General features: G+C 38.5%; 1 protein-coding gene across 2 annotated transcripts in view; it reads right to left on the reverse strand.

Moving 5' to 3' along the window:
* Positions 1 to 17,362, reverse strand: part of necab3 (N-terminal EF-hand calcium binding protein 3) — a 96,386-nt gene that overhangs the window by 16,029 nt on the left and 62,995 nt on the right. For both annotated transcript variants that reach the window (XM_088607467.1, XM_088607466.1), the window contains exons 4-5: positions 10,944 to 10,969; positions 5,915 to 6,012 (exon numbers count right to left, since the gene is read on the reverse strand). In XM_088607467.1, the coding sequence (XP_088463593.1) occupies positions 5,915 to 6,012; positions 10,944 to 10,969 (124 nt within the window). The remainder of the gene's footprint in view (positions 1 to 5,914; positions 6,013 to 10,943; positions 10,970 to 17,362) is intronic.

The raw sequence follows: 17,362 nt of genomic DNA on the forward strand, positions 1-17,362 counted from the left end.
ATGGACACGCCCCCCGTTTTCATTCCCGACTCCTGCATGCCTTTTTCCCCGTGTTTTCCTCACTCATCTCTGGATTGTGTCGTCTGCATAGGGTCCAGAAAGAACGCTTTTGTTTCAGAATTCTTCATTTTATATTTCCCTTCATGTTAAGTCCCATTAATTCCCTTTCCCATTGAAAACTGAAGACCGTGTTAAACCTGGCACAGTGTAAATACTTCAAATTCCTTATTTCATATCCAGCTGCATTTCAGAGGATGTTCAGAGTACTCTGTCTGAATCACCTCACAGAGCTATGCGTGGAGCTTCAGCAACTCTTCCATTCAGACAGAACCATATGGTGCACACAGCAATATTGGAAAATAAATTAGTATTTTTATAGTGGACCATGCTGTAATCAAATTCCTTCACAATGCTAAAAGCTTACAGAGCAAAATGAGAACAAAAACAACGCCCTAGTTTCTGCCCTTTTCCTCCCTCAGGACTTCAGCAAGGTTACAGCAGCTCCAGGTGATGTCAGTCCCAGTTTGTCATGCTGCCTACACAGACTGCACAGTCAGCAGCATTAGCTACTTAGATAGAGCTCAACAGTGTCACACCAAGAGCATTTTGTTACGATTGCTTCTCATTCAACTCTTGTATAATCCTTAACTTGGTGTATAAACAGCATTGGCTCTGAGAATGCTTTCTCATTAACACAGTTAACCAGGCCATACAATAGTGTGCTCCTCTGTTGACTCTGAAGTATTGTAAAGTCTGAGATCAAGAACCATTTTCAAAGATCCATAAATTTGGATTCTCTTTGCATTTTTAAATAGACTGGTAAACTAAGGAAAAAAGCTCATTACATTCAGTTGTGGGGTTGCAACATGTGTAGACAAACAAAAAAATAAGTGAACTCATGGAAACGCGAGGGCACAAAAATCATACAGTATGTGCAAAAATATCTTGCTTTCCTTCATTTACAGTGTGTCATCAGTGAAAAGCAGATAAGGATCTTCAGTTCTGGGTCTCAAAAACCAAGGCCATCTGGGGTGGGCACTCATTGTACTTGTAAATGGTTTGAAAGGAAACCTTTTCTTCAGTGAGAGACAGGCCAGGGCAGTTTAAGGGAACTTAAATTTGGATATTTTTTCTCAGAGAAGACAAAGTGAGTGACTTAAAAAGCAATTTCACAACAAAAAGTTTGGAAATTAGGATTTATCCCAAGTGCATTCATTGCAGTTTTTGTTGTTTTGACTTCCCTGTTGCTCAATTTCAATTTCTGCATAAAGTGCAATCTGTGATTTCGCTCACTCTCACTATTTTTTATCAAATAGGGCAGTTTTTACTCATGTGGTCTTGCTGAAGACCATCACACTAAAGGCAACGTGAAGACTATAACATTATCTTCAATATGCAAACAGTCCTGTCCAATGTCTGCGTGGAGACGTTAGCTTTCAGCAGGTGCTCCTTTATCGTGGTATTTATTTGTGAGCTGTGAGTCCATTCAGAAATTGGAACATTTCATAAATACATTAAGATAAGATAAGATAAGATAAGATAAGATAAGATCACTTTATTAGCCATATACAATTTCTTGCATTAGGAATTCATCTTTTCGCATACCCCAGCTTGCTTTCCATGAGACACAGACACACAGACAGGGAGAGAAGCTTGGGGTTAAAGCACAGGGTCAGCCATTGTACAGCGCCCCTGAAGCAGTTGGGGTTAAAGGCCTTGCTCAGGTCCCCAAGGGAGTAGGATTCCTCTGCCAGCCAAGGGATTTGAGCCGGCAACCTTCCAGCCACAGGCACAGATCCTTAGCCACAGTACCACCACTTCGCCCACAAAAAGAGAGCAACTCCCCGTCAGAGAATCGAACCCTGGTCTCCCACATGACAAGCCGGGATACTCAGCACTATACTAACAAGGAAGACAGAGTCTACCAGGAGTGGGGTTTGAACCCACGTGGACATTTGTGTATTGGATCTTAAGTCCATTATAATAGAGGTCCCTCTAAGGGACCTTTCAAGTTCAAAGCCAATTTCCTAGGATGACATGAGCATGAAGCAAGAAGCCCAGTGCTGCCAGTTCTGGAAAGAGAAGATGAAATGCTTTTGTATTCCACAGAGTTGTGTCAGCGAGTGGGTGATAAATGAGGACAATGCTGCAGTGCATCAGGAGAAGATTTATGACTGGAACTTTTTTTCTGAGGACTTTCTGCATCAAAGCTTTAATCGCACCATTTTTAATCTTTTTTGGGGGATGTTTTTAAATTATGTTTCTGTGTCTGAAATGACATTTAATTGGATATATGAAAAGACAGACTAGTGTCCTGTGAAGAGTTTAGTCTCTTCACAGCTCTCTGAGAATAAAGCAGTTACTCAAAACAGATGAATGGATTATTTAATTAGTGTGCAGCATTAGTATCCCAACTTCCTGGCCAAAGGTGAGTTTTATTGTTGTTGAGTTCATGCTGTTAGTGGACCAGTAGGTGTCGTGCTTCCTTTGTGTCAGTATGCCCAGTAAGTTTCACAGTAGAATATACTGTCTTTCAGTTGAGAAACATGTTCCTGATCACTTGGTCATTAAAAATCCCATGGCACTATTTATAAGATCAGCGGTGTTAATCTCGGTGTCCTGACTAAATTCCACTCCAGACTTGGACAGTGTGGCTTCCCTTACATTCCCCCTTGATTCACTTGCTGAAGCAATTTTTCACTCACTGTTGTGTAGTGAGGCTGCTGGTACAGAATGGCGGCCTTGAGTAATGGATAAAGCAGGCCTATATATAAAATGCTCTGGGATGCTATATAAATGCAATTTTCTTTATTGACATTGTTCCACTTACTTAAGACAGCAACAAATCATATTCTCAACAAATATATTGTTTGAAGCAGGAGATGAAACACTGCCTGGAGCTCATTATCAGGAAAAAAACACAATTCCTGAAATTCAGAGGTGATAATTAAGAGCCAGAAATGTTGGGAGGATTCAGAATGGACTTGCTTTTTTGTGACGCTGAACATTGTGCCAAGAATACAGCTGGTAACTAGCAATGTTAGAGTCTCGGAGGATTTCAGATCTGGCTGCATTGACTTTGAAAGTGATAGAATAGGTTTCTAATTAAGGCTTTGTGCATAATTATACTGCACTGAAGCAGCTTGCGAGTATGGATCACTGGCTTCCAAACTCTCCAAACCACCCTCGCCTGATTGCACGCGCTTGGTGATGTATCAGAGAGAAATGCAGACGCCACATGCCAGCAAAGCTTCCGTGCGTGAGACAGAGTTCTGTACAGAAGATGCCATTTTCCCCTTTGTGAAAATTAACCAAAATGTTTGTATAGAATAATATAACACTTTTCCATTGCACTTAGCATGTCTTTGTTTTGTCATATACAGTAAAACTTCAGAAGGATCTATACAGTTCTCTCACTGCACTTCTCAACACATTCTTGAGCTTGTATTAAAGTTCACTCTCCCTCAGATTAAGTGGTGAAAAAATATTCATATAAGAACATTTCTGTTGGCCCTAACATCTTAAAAACAACCAAAAGTTATTGTAATAAGGTGATGGAGGGTTATATATAGAGCTTGCTTACAGCTCAAAAAAGTAAGAGTCTTTTTGAAGAGCCACAGGTGCAATAGGAGATGAGAGATAAGTCAATAAAACCTGGTATTTGAGAAAAATGGAGGGAGGCTTGAGGGAAGCTTAACAGAATCCCTTCATAACCCCTCTGCCAAACAGGAAGGGAGATGGACAGCCTGCTAAGGCAAAGATCAAATTATAGATAGGTCCTCTCCAACATCCAGCATCCTGGATACCCCTCAGCATCCTGTACTTTTTAATAAGACTTTAGACCAATGTTGTTTGAAACATGGAATGTTTCTAGTTAATAACAGTCTTCTATTAGTTATTTTAGGCTTGTGTTTTAATGTTCAGACGGATTTCCTGTGTGTGTAAGCACAACTTGCAACACTGTTGTCTTACATTCACAAACAACAAGAACCATGATGTGATTGACTGGGTTGAAACACAGCGAGGGCAGATCTGAATCTGTAACAAACAGCATATGTTTAAATAACCAACGTGTCTGGTTTACATAGAGCTCTCCCCAACTCCAGAGCTAGAGAACCTCCTATAGCAGATTAGACAGAAGGATACTGAAAAGCAAAACTTTTTCTGCAAGGCAGGACGGAGAGCACATCGGACTCCATCAGTTACTTCTCTTCTCACACCTCCCAGGGCCAGCTCTATACCTGCTGTGTGCCGGACTAAGGACACCCTGCCCAAATGTAAGATCACCCAGTCCTTGTAGTACTTAGCCTATTATAAACCACCACCTGTGCTTTCCCTGTTATTGTAGGCTGGCAACATTTTTTTTACTGCATGGCCCAGATAGCTTTTTTACTGGTTCAGCCAGATTTATTACATTATGTATTGGTTCTGCATACATCAGCATTTTCAGTACTCTCTCTTGTATAAACTTTGGTGCACCTTGCTTCTGACAGATTTTGTTGACCTCTGGCTGTCTGCAGTTCCTGATTGATCAGCTGTTCAGTTAATGGATCATTGGCTTGCCATCATGATTCCTTCTCCTAATCTGTGAAAACAAATCTGTGCCACTGTCTCAGCTGGGAATCATTCAAATTTGACTTTCATCCTTGGACTAATTAAATACGAAATGAACCCTTCTATTTCTTTCAATGTATGTAAACACAGACACAGTATATTTAGTGTTAAGACTAAACAGCCTTTGCCAAGCAGACCATATCAGAAATGTATTCTGTAAAGTTACAGTTGTAGGAATCATAGCGTTTCCTGTGGGTTATAACAGCACTGTTAACTGATTGTGATTCACCTTTCTAATGTTCATTTACAAATAGTATCTTAGGCACAAATAAGGAAATCAGATATCTTTACAGAAGATCACAATTTAAAGAAATGCTTCTCAAACAATGATAGAATAACTATTATACTGACTGATGTCCAAGATGTTCACACGCTGGTGTTTGCCTTGACTCTGAAGAGCTTGCGTTTTCAAGCCAATGCAATCACACACCAAATGTTCAGTGAAGCACAGATATGTGGTATTTGGTATGGCAGGATAAAATCATATTTTGCTCAGAACTCCTTAATTACTAGTCAGAAATGTAAACCCAGCCTCCCAGGTGGCTCAACCTGTACAGGTGCTTGCCCAAGTGCAGGATGAGATCTGAGATCAATCATCCAGGCATTGGTCTGAGCCTGGCTTATGTCACTAGCCGTCTGTGACCAGGATTCCCCACAGTGGGGTGCACAGCTGGCTGAGCACTGCTGAGGGAAGGAGAGGAACAGTTGGCCCAGGCAATGACCCCGGTACGTGCCTCTCCTCCACTCAGCACCAAGCCTCTGGGTCAGGCCTGCGGTGCCTGTGATGTGGCTGACAGGTGGCTGGGTGGGTCAGAGAAGAAGGCCCATGCTTTCTCTTTTTCCCTTGTGCGGTCAAGAGAACTATGGTTTTGAGAAGAGACGTAAAAACACACAACTGTCTATTTCACATCCGATGGGTGAAACAAGAATAACTGGCAACTCCAAATTTATGGAAAAAATATATGTGAATGTATTGTCAATGTAAAATAATAATTTTTAAAGCACATACTGTAAAAAGACTTTTTTGGGAATATCATTATGTCATGAAGCTATCATGAAGAAAAATGATAGCTTGTAATGTAGTGCAGTGTAATGCTGTAAATGCTGTAAAGTAAACTTTGTTACTGACTTTCTAAAGCTCATGTTCAAAATAAACAAGGCAGTGACATACAATTTTTTTCTTTTTCACTACAATCAGTGTTTTGTCCAGGACTTTTTGTAGAGATGAAAAGGTGGAGCAAGCTTTGTATTTAATCTAAAATCTCGGAGTTTTTCTTTCTGAGTCATTATTCCAACTTACCTCTTTGGTTTTGTCCATAGCCTTCAGGATTGCAATATTCAGCTTCTCCAGGGCAGAAAGCACATTTACATACTCCCCAAGGTGCTGAGAGAAGTAGTCTGGGAAGCAAGAGAAAAAACATCACTGTTTTCTTTGCAAAATCGTGTCTTATGAGAAAGAAGGACATTCAGTCAGAGACCTCAAAGCCATTACAGATATCAAAGTGTAGGCTTGAAATACTTTGAGCGGCCCCAAACCGTGTATATTTCTATGAAGTGTTTAAGTGCTTGTTGAATGTTGCAATAAAGAGAAAAGGTCAAAAAGCACACTGATTCATAAATCCATAAATTTCCAGTCTAGTGATTTAGAAGTGATTTTGGTTATTGTTATCATTATTGTATATTATTGATGAATCCCCTGACGAGCCTCTTAATAAAGAGAAAAGGATTTCGTTTGTGAATTAACCATTGATGTGAGTCTCCAGCTCTTTGACAGAAATATTAATCTGGCTTCAGGAATATAGGGTCTCCAGAGGGAAATCTTTAGGTGGGACACTGGGGAGCAACAGCTATGAAATGAATTAAATGGATCTCACAGACATAAGCTGTTATAAATGTCAAATCAGCTTACTTGGAAAATCATTATAGTTGGTGCTGCCATGTTTTCAATTAGGTGAAAATGACTTACATTGTTTTAGAATATTTTTTGTTCTTTGATGACTGTGTACTAAATTTAGAATATTTAATGTAATACATAATCTGTTCAAGATCATCAGCCAGTCTGGAAAGACAGTGGATCTTCCATAAATGTTACATTAATTTAAGAAACTTTTATTGCAGCTATTGCTAGTTTTTATAATATCCATAAGAAGAGTTAGAGTATTATTCTGATTATGTTAGTTGACACAACTACCAATGAGGTTTTGAGCCACACTGTATTATATATGCCCGTGTCTAAAACCGAATCAATTTTTCTCATCTTATACTGTATTTGATGCATTTTGTCTGACTGAGACTAACTAGAAAACAGCAGAGTCAGCTCAAGACAACAACAGATACAGTCCTGCAGGATTCAAACTCTTCTCTCTTGGATAATCTGCCTGCCAAGGCACAGGGCCCTCTGTGGGGCTCACAGACAAGGCCACTATGTAAAGAACTAGTGGGAAATCATGTTTCTGCTGGTTTGTTTTGCCTTTCAAACAAGAGAAACTGCAACATCTCCTGACATCAGCCATGACTCTTGATGGCCTCAGATGTCTGAATTTATTCACATATTTCCTGATAAGCTGAGTGAATAAAACTGTACAGTATATTTGTCTTATTTGGTTCAGCTTTTATACAAGTTTAGAGTAGTTTGTCATGGTTAAGGTAGAGAAAAGCATGATAAAGAACAGTGAAATAATGGTAAAAGCATGGTAAATACATCAATTGTAATGAACTGTGAAAATACTATGCCCATCTGTCATTGTTACCTTGTGTGTCATGAAAAATTTACAAAGATACACTTTTAGCAGGCAGTCTGAAACCTGATTTAATTGATTTAAGAGTTACACGTCAGTAATTCAGTTTGTTAATTTAATCCACAAAGCTTTATTTACATTTTAAACAAGCTTTGTAAATATTAGTTTAGTGTTTTTAGAAATTAGAACAAAATGATTTCAGGTCCAAATTCAACATTTGTTCTGTGGACGATTCAGGTGTAGTGGAATGTACAGTAGAGATCAATTATTTCTCAGTATGTTGTTGATCCAGATACAAAATTGTTCATTAAATTATATTAACATATATTTTATATGTAAATGTATAGGATTATATTTTCATACTTCCAACTACCAATTATGTTTTTGGCACTGAGGTAGTACAACAGCAAATCATTACTAAATACTCTAGAGGTTAATTCACAGAGGGATTTTCAAAGTTTTCTGGCCCTGAAGCTGAATGCTTTAAAGAAAGTTATTAAATAAATATGATTATCCTAATCAAACGGGAAATAAAACAGGTGTGAAAAACAGCAATTAAAACATTGTTTCACATTGTTTGGGGATTTAAAATGAAATTTGAAAGTCAATGTGTATTGTTTGAAAGAAAGTACAAATGAAAGTATAGTAGATGTAGGATCAAAATCTTTTTTTATTATTGTGGTTGCAAGAATAATTCACTGAGAGAAATCAATAGAACTGGCAAATCTTGATAAGTGCTGACAATTTAATGTCATTATAGATCATAGGCTTTAGTATTGTATATGTTTTTGAATACAGTACGTAAAAGTATTCATGTCAGTTGACACGATATGATTTGATACAAATTTTATACGAATAGTTACATGCTCCCAGCATAGTAATTTTACATATGCCAGTGCATCTTCCTGTTGTAACGAACAGTTCTTTCCGGACCCTATGCGGACGACACAGTCCGACGGAGTGGGGAAACACTGGGGAAACGTCATGCAGGAAAACGGGGCTGAAGACAAGGGGGCGTGTCCAAGGTGCGCTGGTGCACGGGGGAGGTGTGGCCGAGGCGAACAATCCCAAAGAGTAATCCTTAGGGAAAATCCAAAACGCAAGGGTAAGTCCAAAACCAGGAGATCCATCAGAGGAAGGAATTAAAAACCACGAAGGCCGGGTCGGAACCGGCGGACGGGGAACAGGAACGGGAACCGAGGTTAAAACCTTAACGGGACCAGGCGCTTCCAGGTCCCGGACTCGCACGATATAGAAATCAGATGCAGAGCCCGGAAGAACGTCAGCGCCTGGCTTTTAAGGTGGGCAGGGAATGGGAAACAGGTGCAGAGAATGAAGTCTTTAGTGAAAGGGCTGGAGCACCCTTAAGGAGGGGGGACTATAGTCGTGACACCTGTGTTCAGTCATCTACTTAACACAGCATATCATAAATTCCTAAATGTAGCTCCATCACTCAGTATCTTTCCTGATAAATATCTTGGAGTGCAGCATTAATAAAAAAAAGAGAATTTAATTACCAAGCAAGCATCATTGTAAAAGCACTAGAACTGTGATGGATTTCAAAAACAGGAACAATACACAGTAATGCATGTTCTCTCATTTCAGAACCTCAATTGTCTCATTCTAATACCAATTTTGCTTTAAAGCACATATTCACACATTTCTTCATTTACAAAAGAAGACAAGCTGGTTTATGTTTTCAAATTTCTATGTTTTTTCTCTGAATTAAACATTTAATTATTAACGCATATGATCCGTTTCCTGCATTCTTTTCATTGTGATCTCATGCTTGAAGAATATTTTTTTAAATGTTGATTTTTTGTTTGTTTTTAATAGGAATCTGTCACAGATCTGGTTTTCACTCCACCAGAGCTTCTAATTATTGCTGAACTAATAAGTGAACTGGGCTCCCAAAATCTGTGGCTCTTCCAGATTTTGCTCCAGACTCTATGAAACTTAATTGAACAACTTTTCTTAAGCTAATCAGTAATTTTACTTTTAAATTTAAACATCAGAATATTTCAAATTAACTAAAAAATCTGCAACTCTTTAGGCCCCTAAATTAAAGAAAAGTACTAATTAAACCAAGTATTGCTTCAAGTCCTTCAACTAGGGTTAACTAAGAAGCTGAGGGTTCAACTCAGACACCTAAATCCTGCAGGCAGGTGTTGCCAGCACCTGCATTAAGGTGCTGGTGATTTAAACTTGCTGAATTGTAGTCCTTCAGGACTTTTGTTCCAAAGTTATTGACCGCTAGAAATCCTCAGACTGATGGAAACTAGTTAACTCCTCATGTCTGGTGCCATAATGGGCCTAGACACAGCTGATGTGCTGGTGGAACGGGAACAAGATTAAATTAAAAGAGGTCTATAGCCTGCATGCCTGGGTGACAGGGTGCACTTCACATTTTAAATTTTGTTTACTTCTTTCCTGAATCAAAAGGCTTATTTTCACAGCCGAACAAGCTGCCGGGACCCAGATAAGCAAACAGCTTTCTTCTGTGCTCGTGCTGGAATGTTTCTAATTGCAAGTGTATAGTGGTGCACAGTGTATAAATTAACTTCTTTATCTGACTGTGATGTGCAGACCTGGAGTTCAGATTTATCTCTGCTTTTACCTATCTTGGTTTTCACAGTTCAGGAGTTATTTCCTTTGCTGTTCTCCATCATTTTGATGGAACACAGCCACTGCAAGTCTGACTGTTTTCAGTCCCACTCGGGAGTCTCTGTACCTCACTTGGCTCTAAGAGGCAGCATTCAGAAATGGCTACTGATTCTCTAGAATTTTTGTACTAGAGAGCATAGGGTGAAAAGTAATATTCCTAACAGAAAAAACATAACTTATAAATGACGTCTTAAGGGGCAAAATGAGACTGAAGTACTTTGCAGTTGGAGAAAGGTATAAACCCACTGTGAAAAGTGTGAGCTACATTTGTAACTGGGCTCATGCACTTCAGGGCTCTGCCATGGCAGAGGAACAGTCTTTGGAATGCTGCAATTGCCCACTCTCTAGGGAGTGGTGCTGTGGGTGATATGATCCCACGAGCGACTGGGATCAAATCCTTGCAGGGGCAGCAAGAGCTGTGCTTGTCAGACATTATTATATTACTGGAAAAGAGGTACACACAAATAGGAATATATTAGTTTTTAATCTCATTGAGCTAGCGAGATCATAATTTATTTTATGATTTTGTATATGAACTCCCAATGTTGTGTTCTTAATTCACTTTATTCAATATGTCAATTTGTTTACCACCCATTACTGAACAGGTATTAGAACTGTCTGTAAGAAGGCAGCAGAAGGAGGAATAAAACGGTATAATTTTCAGAGTTCATTCTGTTAGGATGTATTCTTTAACATCATTACACTACAGTTCAGAATCTGAACAAAAAACTCAATTTCTGACACTACATAAAAGTCATCTCTAGCTTTTAATGGGCACTTGTGAGTGTACATAAATGTATATACAGTATCTTTCAATCTAAGTATGTGATAGTTTGATACTATGTATTTATGTGTAAATATGTAGTGGAATCACACATCTAAAGAAGCAAAGAACTAGAAAAGTACTTAAAATTGATACAGACTTACCACACAGCTTCTCTGTGTCTAGGTTGCTGAAATGCAATGAGAAAGGGAGAAGAGAAAAAAAAGGTTAATTTAATCCAAAGTGCTTCAGAGGTCGGGCATCTGTTCATCAAAGCACTGTGAAGGCTTTTTCTGCCTGAGATGAGGCCAGACTGTAATGGTTTAAAACTGTGGCACTGTAACTAGGCTTTGGTATGAGGGAATCCAGGTGCAATACTGCTCTGCTTAGCTACCTCTGATTATTGCCCTAGCTTTTTGTCTGAGAAAAAAAAGAAAACTAAAAAGACTCAGGAGTCAAACAGAAAACTCTGGGGGATTGTTTTGTGCACTCTGATAACATTCAAATCTAGTTTCCCACACACATGTTGAGTACATGGTCCAGTAAATCATAGAAATTCAAAGATTTAATTTCTTAGTGGTTCACTGTCTTTATTCTACTCTGTTGATTTGTCTGCTTTGATAATGATTCCTTGAGGCCGTTAACTTCAACAGTGCGCAAATGAATTTTTCTGCCCAAGCTGCGTTGCTATGGTGAGGAAGGTATTGCAAAATTTTCCCCTTGAAATGGTGTCAATTTTTTATTGCTAGGGCAACGTTCCAAAGCCAGTTTCAGTGGAAGATATATTGCAATAGTATAAAAAATAAACAGTCTGAGGACAATTGGTATAATTTAATATTTCTTCTGACATACTTTCTTGGTTTTAGATTTGGTGATTCTGCAGAACAAAAAGTGTTGCTTTACAATAAGAAGAAATGAAATCCAGTGCTGCATGTCTGACCGCAACACTGTGGAATATTACAATAATGGGCACTAAAACAACGAATACAGTCCAGTAGATCAAAAATATTTAATTAGCAAATTATACTGACAGGAGGTGAGTAGGTGACAGGAGATTGTTCATGTGATGAAATGATGAAATCCAGCTAAGTATTTTTAAACAATATATTACGTCTGTATAATAAGTAGTCACTCTATAGATTAAGAGTTATTCTTTCAAAAACATGATTTTTTTAGACTCAAAATACTTCAGATCTCAGTTTGGGAGGATTCATCTACTGCTGTAAGAATTGGTACTTTTTGTTGACTTTGAAGCATGATGAGATGCTTTTATTATACAGCACCTCATCGATCCTGTTCCTCCTGAATTCCATTGGACTGACTGTTGTGTCTTAATGTAGTAATTCAAACAGAGTAACAGTTTGGAATAGACTGCTTTTGTCACTCACTGAGCTGAATCTTTAGACATTATCATGCAAAAGGACTGTCAATCACTGTTACAGAAAAAGCACAGCATCTGCAGTGCAGATCAGCTCAGTTCCTTCCTCCTTTTCTTTTTCCAAGTGAGATTTTTGACAAAATCCTATACCAGATTAGACATTTGAGCAGAAAACCGTGCTGCCTACTTAGGGAACCATGATACGGTTTAATTGGATCGGGACACAATACACTGTGGAGGGAGTGACAGCTGATTTAGAAATCTATCCAGTGAAACACCCAGGCACACTGGTCTGTTGGTTGTCAAAGATGTCCTGTGAAAGACATATCAGCTCGGCTCAGTCTGACAGCTCCCTTCCCTAAATAAACTCCCAGTTCTCTGATGGCAGCTCCTTTCTGTCACTGTGAGCATGTAGGGAGGCTCTTCTCCTCTCAGCTTTCTTCGTTTTCAAACTCCTGATTCCAACTTACATCTGGAGTCTTGCTAAGTCTTTCTAGCCCAATGGGGAATGAGTCTCATTGGACTGTTTCTCAGCTTTGTTCACGCAGGCATGAACATTATCTTGCATTACAAAAGCTGTCAGTTTTTTTTCCAAGCCAGGAACAATTTTCACATTGTTTTAATTGGTCACATAATTGATTCACATTTTAATTTCTCATTGTTTTGCACAAAGTTCTTCCTTTAAAGAGACTGCTCTCACCTTTCAAGCAGCTATGAATGTGGATAGCTAAGAGACACATCGACTCACTTCACTACTTAATGACCAAGATGGCTTGTTAAAAACTAGATCAGATTTAGAGTGCTGATCGCAGATAACGATGAAAATTAATACTCATCTTTAATAAACCAGTAGGTGTTGCAAAAAAAGCCTTAGATTTTTTAAAAAAGACTTAGATTTTGTTCTTCTATTTATTCAGATTTTTGCTTCCATGAAACTCAAGTCAACTGCATCCAATAAACATTTTCATTTTTGAGAATGAACAAAGGACTGGATTCTGGAAGTATTTACATTTTTGACAGAAAAGTGAGCAAAAGATATTTCATACAGATTTCTTCCTATAAAATTAATCTCCCTTTACTACAAAACATTGAAATGTATATAAACATATAATAGTCTGTTTCAAAACTCCTGTATGAAGTCTCAGTGTCAAAGCACCAAATATGCAACAATGTATTTTGGAGCACCTGAAATCGATCTGACATGGTCTGAGTCTTGCCCAGGCAACCATCAGATGTGCTTATGACAAATTGTACTTCACTGTCTCAATACTTATGCAGTGAAATGCATTTCTGTTTTTAATTCTGATGAGAGGGTTTGCATCTTGCAATATAACCCTAGTGGATGGATGTTATGCATTCCAGCTTGTAGGGGCAGCAATATCCTATTGCTGTTTCTGTAACATTTAGTTTTTTTACGGGACAGGGTTGTCAGCCTTGTGCCCAACCTCCAGCATGGAGGACCTGGTGCCCGATGTGGGACACAAGCCTACAACCCTGAGATTATGAGTCTCATGCCCTACCAACAAAGGTAGCTGGGGCCTCTATAGCCCTTGTAACTACCCTGAAGGTCTAGTCTTCCATGCTCAGTGAATTTAGATACTTTCACCGCTACATTCTGGAAATTGCCTGCAAACAGTTTGGCTCTTATTTTGAGGTTTATATTCACAGCTATATTGTGTTTTCTGTCATCAGATGTGGTTGTCGTCCTTGGATAATCTGGTCTTTGCTGATTGCTTATTCCTCAAGAAGTGTCTTTCATTTTCAAGACATTCTATATTGTTGATTTTGAAATACTCATCTCAAAAAAGTAAAACTCCAAAGGCTGGAGCCAAGGCTATGTATTGAAAATTAATATGACATGGAACAACTGAGAAATTAGAAACAACGGTTAGGCATTTGTCCCACAAAAAACAAATTTGATATTGTCCTAATATGGTTAGTCATATAAGGAAAATAATACCCAGAAGCAAGAAACAATAGATGAAATACTATACTTTTGCCTCATACTGGTCTTTAGATCTGAAATATGGATTTAATAATTACACAGAAAAACATATTTCGCTATCCTTCCTATACTCACACTTTAAACTGTACATCTTATGGCCAGTATACAGTAATTTCAAATCCCTATGGAAACATTGATTAGTCTTGTGACATCGTCTTCCAGAGCTGTGTGAGAGGTGGCAGGAAGATAAAGTCAAAGTAAAATTGTTCTCATTTGTGAAATTGTTTTTCAAAATGTCAAAGGGAAAACTTTGTGTGAGTTCAGAACCTCACCCAAAATAAAAATGTAAGCATGATTAGCAATGAAATAGTCACCTAGAAAGATCTTCATGGAAGGTATGATTATGTACACATACATACTGTTGCAAATGGAGGGTTCCGAAAATAGTGAATAACAGAAATTGTCAAGTGGTTTAGTCAACAACTAAAATAAATAATCATAACCCCTAACATGTAAGGATTTCTCCAAGAATATACCCGACTGGTTGGTATAATTGAGACACGTGAATTCTTTATTCACTGGCACAGCTTTGGTGAAAAGAGAAATACTCTAATTCAGACACACTTGGTTAAACAAATATTTATCGACAATTACAATACAAACGTTTCCCTGTGTACATTACAAGTTTACGCACAAGGTGTTTCAGAGACCAATGTCTAGACCACCAGGGAAAGACTTTAGACTTCTACCAAGTATATGAGTCTTAAATAATGCCTGCAAGAGGCCAAAAGAAGAGATAAGATGCCTTCTAAACTAATTAAATTTCTCTAACCCAGATGCCACAAATAAATGGCACCCTATCTCCTTATTCTAAAATGTACCCACTAAGCAGGAGAGGCAGTTTTAATTTTTCACTCATAAAAAAAGTCCAAGTTCCCAAAAAGCTACAGAATAGTAAGCTCTCTTAGTAAGGATCAAACGCTTAGCTCCAATCAGATGGTCTCGAACAAGGACCTCTTGCCGGGCACACATTTCAAGTTCCTGTCTCCTCAATCTCTCATTATCTGTTTTTCCCTCCTTCCTAATTTTCTCTATATTGATCTGACTTTATATGGTGTCTTTATGGATTGTTGATTGACACTTAATAATTTACCCAGAACTTAATTAACTAAGGTAAACCTTGCTTTGATCACTGAATCTGGACCCCCATGTCATCTCAGCAAATATCCCCTCTACTTTGAAGCTGGAAATGTTTATACCGCCAGGTGTTACACATTTTATCTAGACTCTTAGAGGCACTTCTTAGTCACCTATACTTATAACAAGGCACATACTTAAACACATGTACGTGAAATGCATTGCTGATGTAATGATTAATTAAATGAATACTTTTTAAATCTATGCAGGATACAGACTATAATCCCTGCACTGTAGCTGTTGGTATCCATATCCCCCAGCAATGTACTATACACAAAGGGTTATGGGTGTATGGAACAAGCTGTCAAACCAAGCCTGGCATCTTTCAAGACACAGCTGGATGAGATCCTGGGATCAATTTTCTACTAACTACCAAATGGGCTAGATGGGACAAATAGTGTTGCTCAATTGTAACATTTCTTATGTTCTTAAGAAAAGTATAACCCAACATGTCATCGGTTCCCTTTGTACTACAGCAGCTTGCATACAGTGAATTAAGAATTTACCTTTGCATTATGAGGAAATGATTGATGTTTATTTCATTTGGTTAACTCCAGAATACAGATTTGCAATCAAAGAACTGTAATTGTGACAGGAGCAACTTAGTGGCAAAACACGCAACCAGATTACAACAGCATACAATATTTACAACATGAAATAAAAAATACTATACCATAATCTGTTATGATTTGAAGGAGGGACAATGAACAAGATATTACAGAACCCTGTAGTACAGTTTATAAAATAAGATACTGTACTTGTGAAATAAATTGCAACATAAGATGAATAAGATTCATTTACATTTTGAATATACGTGACCCAATGTATTTCAGGAATTTCACAAAAACTGACTCTGATAATTCAGAAAAAAATTATCTAAAATTTGTGTCTAAATTCAATACTCACTCACTCATACTGTAAGTTGGTTTATAATATATGATTGAGAATTAGCAAGACAGGATGGGAAAAAAAACTTGGGACATACCAACCTTCAATCTTTTTTTTTGAAAACCAGATTTGCATTTGGATGAAATGACATTACAGCTTCACATTTAAATGACTTCTGTATTCATTTCTTCTTTCTCAAGCAACAAGGGACAACATCCATCTACTCATTTTCATTAGACTCACATTATCTAGTACGGCATTCGCAGGTGAGCCAGAGCCTATCCAGGCAGCAACGAGCACAAAGCAGGATACAAAATGGATGGAATGCAAGTCCATCACAGGACACACACAGACACAGAAACGCACACGCTCACACCAGGGCCAGTCTTCCTAGAAACCAACTAACCTACCAGTACGTAGGACTGTGGAGGAAACTGGAGCATCAGGGAGAATCCCATATAAGCACAGGAAGAATATACTGTACAAACTCAACACATACAGTATAGCAACACTAGAATTGAACCCAGGGCCCCAGCTCTGCGAAGCAGCAATGCAAGCTGGTGCAACCACTGTGCCACCTAAGATGACATCATAGCAGTGCAAATCTGCAGACCACCAAAACACTGAAGTATTACAGCCCTCAAAAATAAAGAAGTCTAGTCAGTACTAGGATCCACATAATGGAGTTTGTGGACCAGTATGTGGGCACTTCTCTCTATATCAGAGTTTCTTTACCAGAATAGTTGCAGTTTGTTGGCTTGAAGACATCATCCTAGACATGCAGTGTCCAGGTTAAACTCTGGGCTTGCAAAATCCCCCCTTATTAACTGCTGAAGCAGTTTGTCACTTCTCCACTTCATCTGCTTCGTTACACTGTGATCTGTTGCTCAACAATGCCTGCCATGCATGTCCCAGGTACAGCAGATGCTGCACTTCAGGTGCTGATGAAGTGTGTCTCTTCCCATGTATATAAAATGCTTTTGGATGAAAAGCAGTAATTATTTTTTTTCTTTTTATACCCTTCCAGTTCAGAACTGGCAATTGTTAATCAGCTTGTCGCACTGATGCTTCTCTCATGATTCTGGTTTATGAAATCTTAATTGTAATGCAGAAGGCAGTCTGTGTCACACACTACTGCTGATTGCTAAAAGGGCAGTGTGACCCAGGCCAAGGAA

The sequence above is a fragment of the Lepisosteus platostomus genome, chromosome 15 (assembly GCF_059453375.1).
Source record: "Lepisosteus platostomus isolate fLepPlt1 chromosome 15, fLepPlt1.hap1, whole genome shotgun sequence".
Taxonomy (NCBI): Eukaryota; Metazoa; Chordata; class Actinopteri; order Semionotiformes; family Lepisosteidae; genus Lepisosteus; species Lepisosteus platostomus.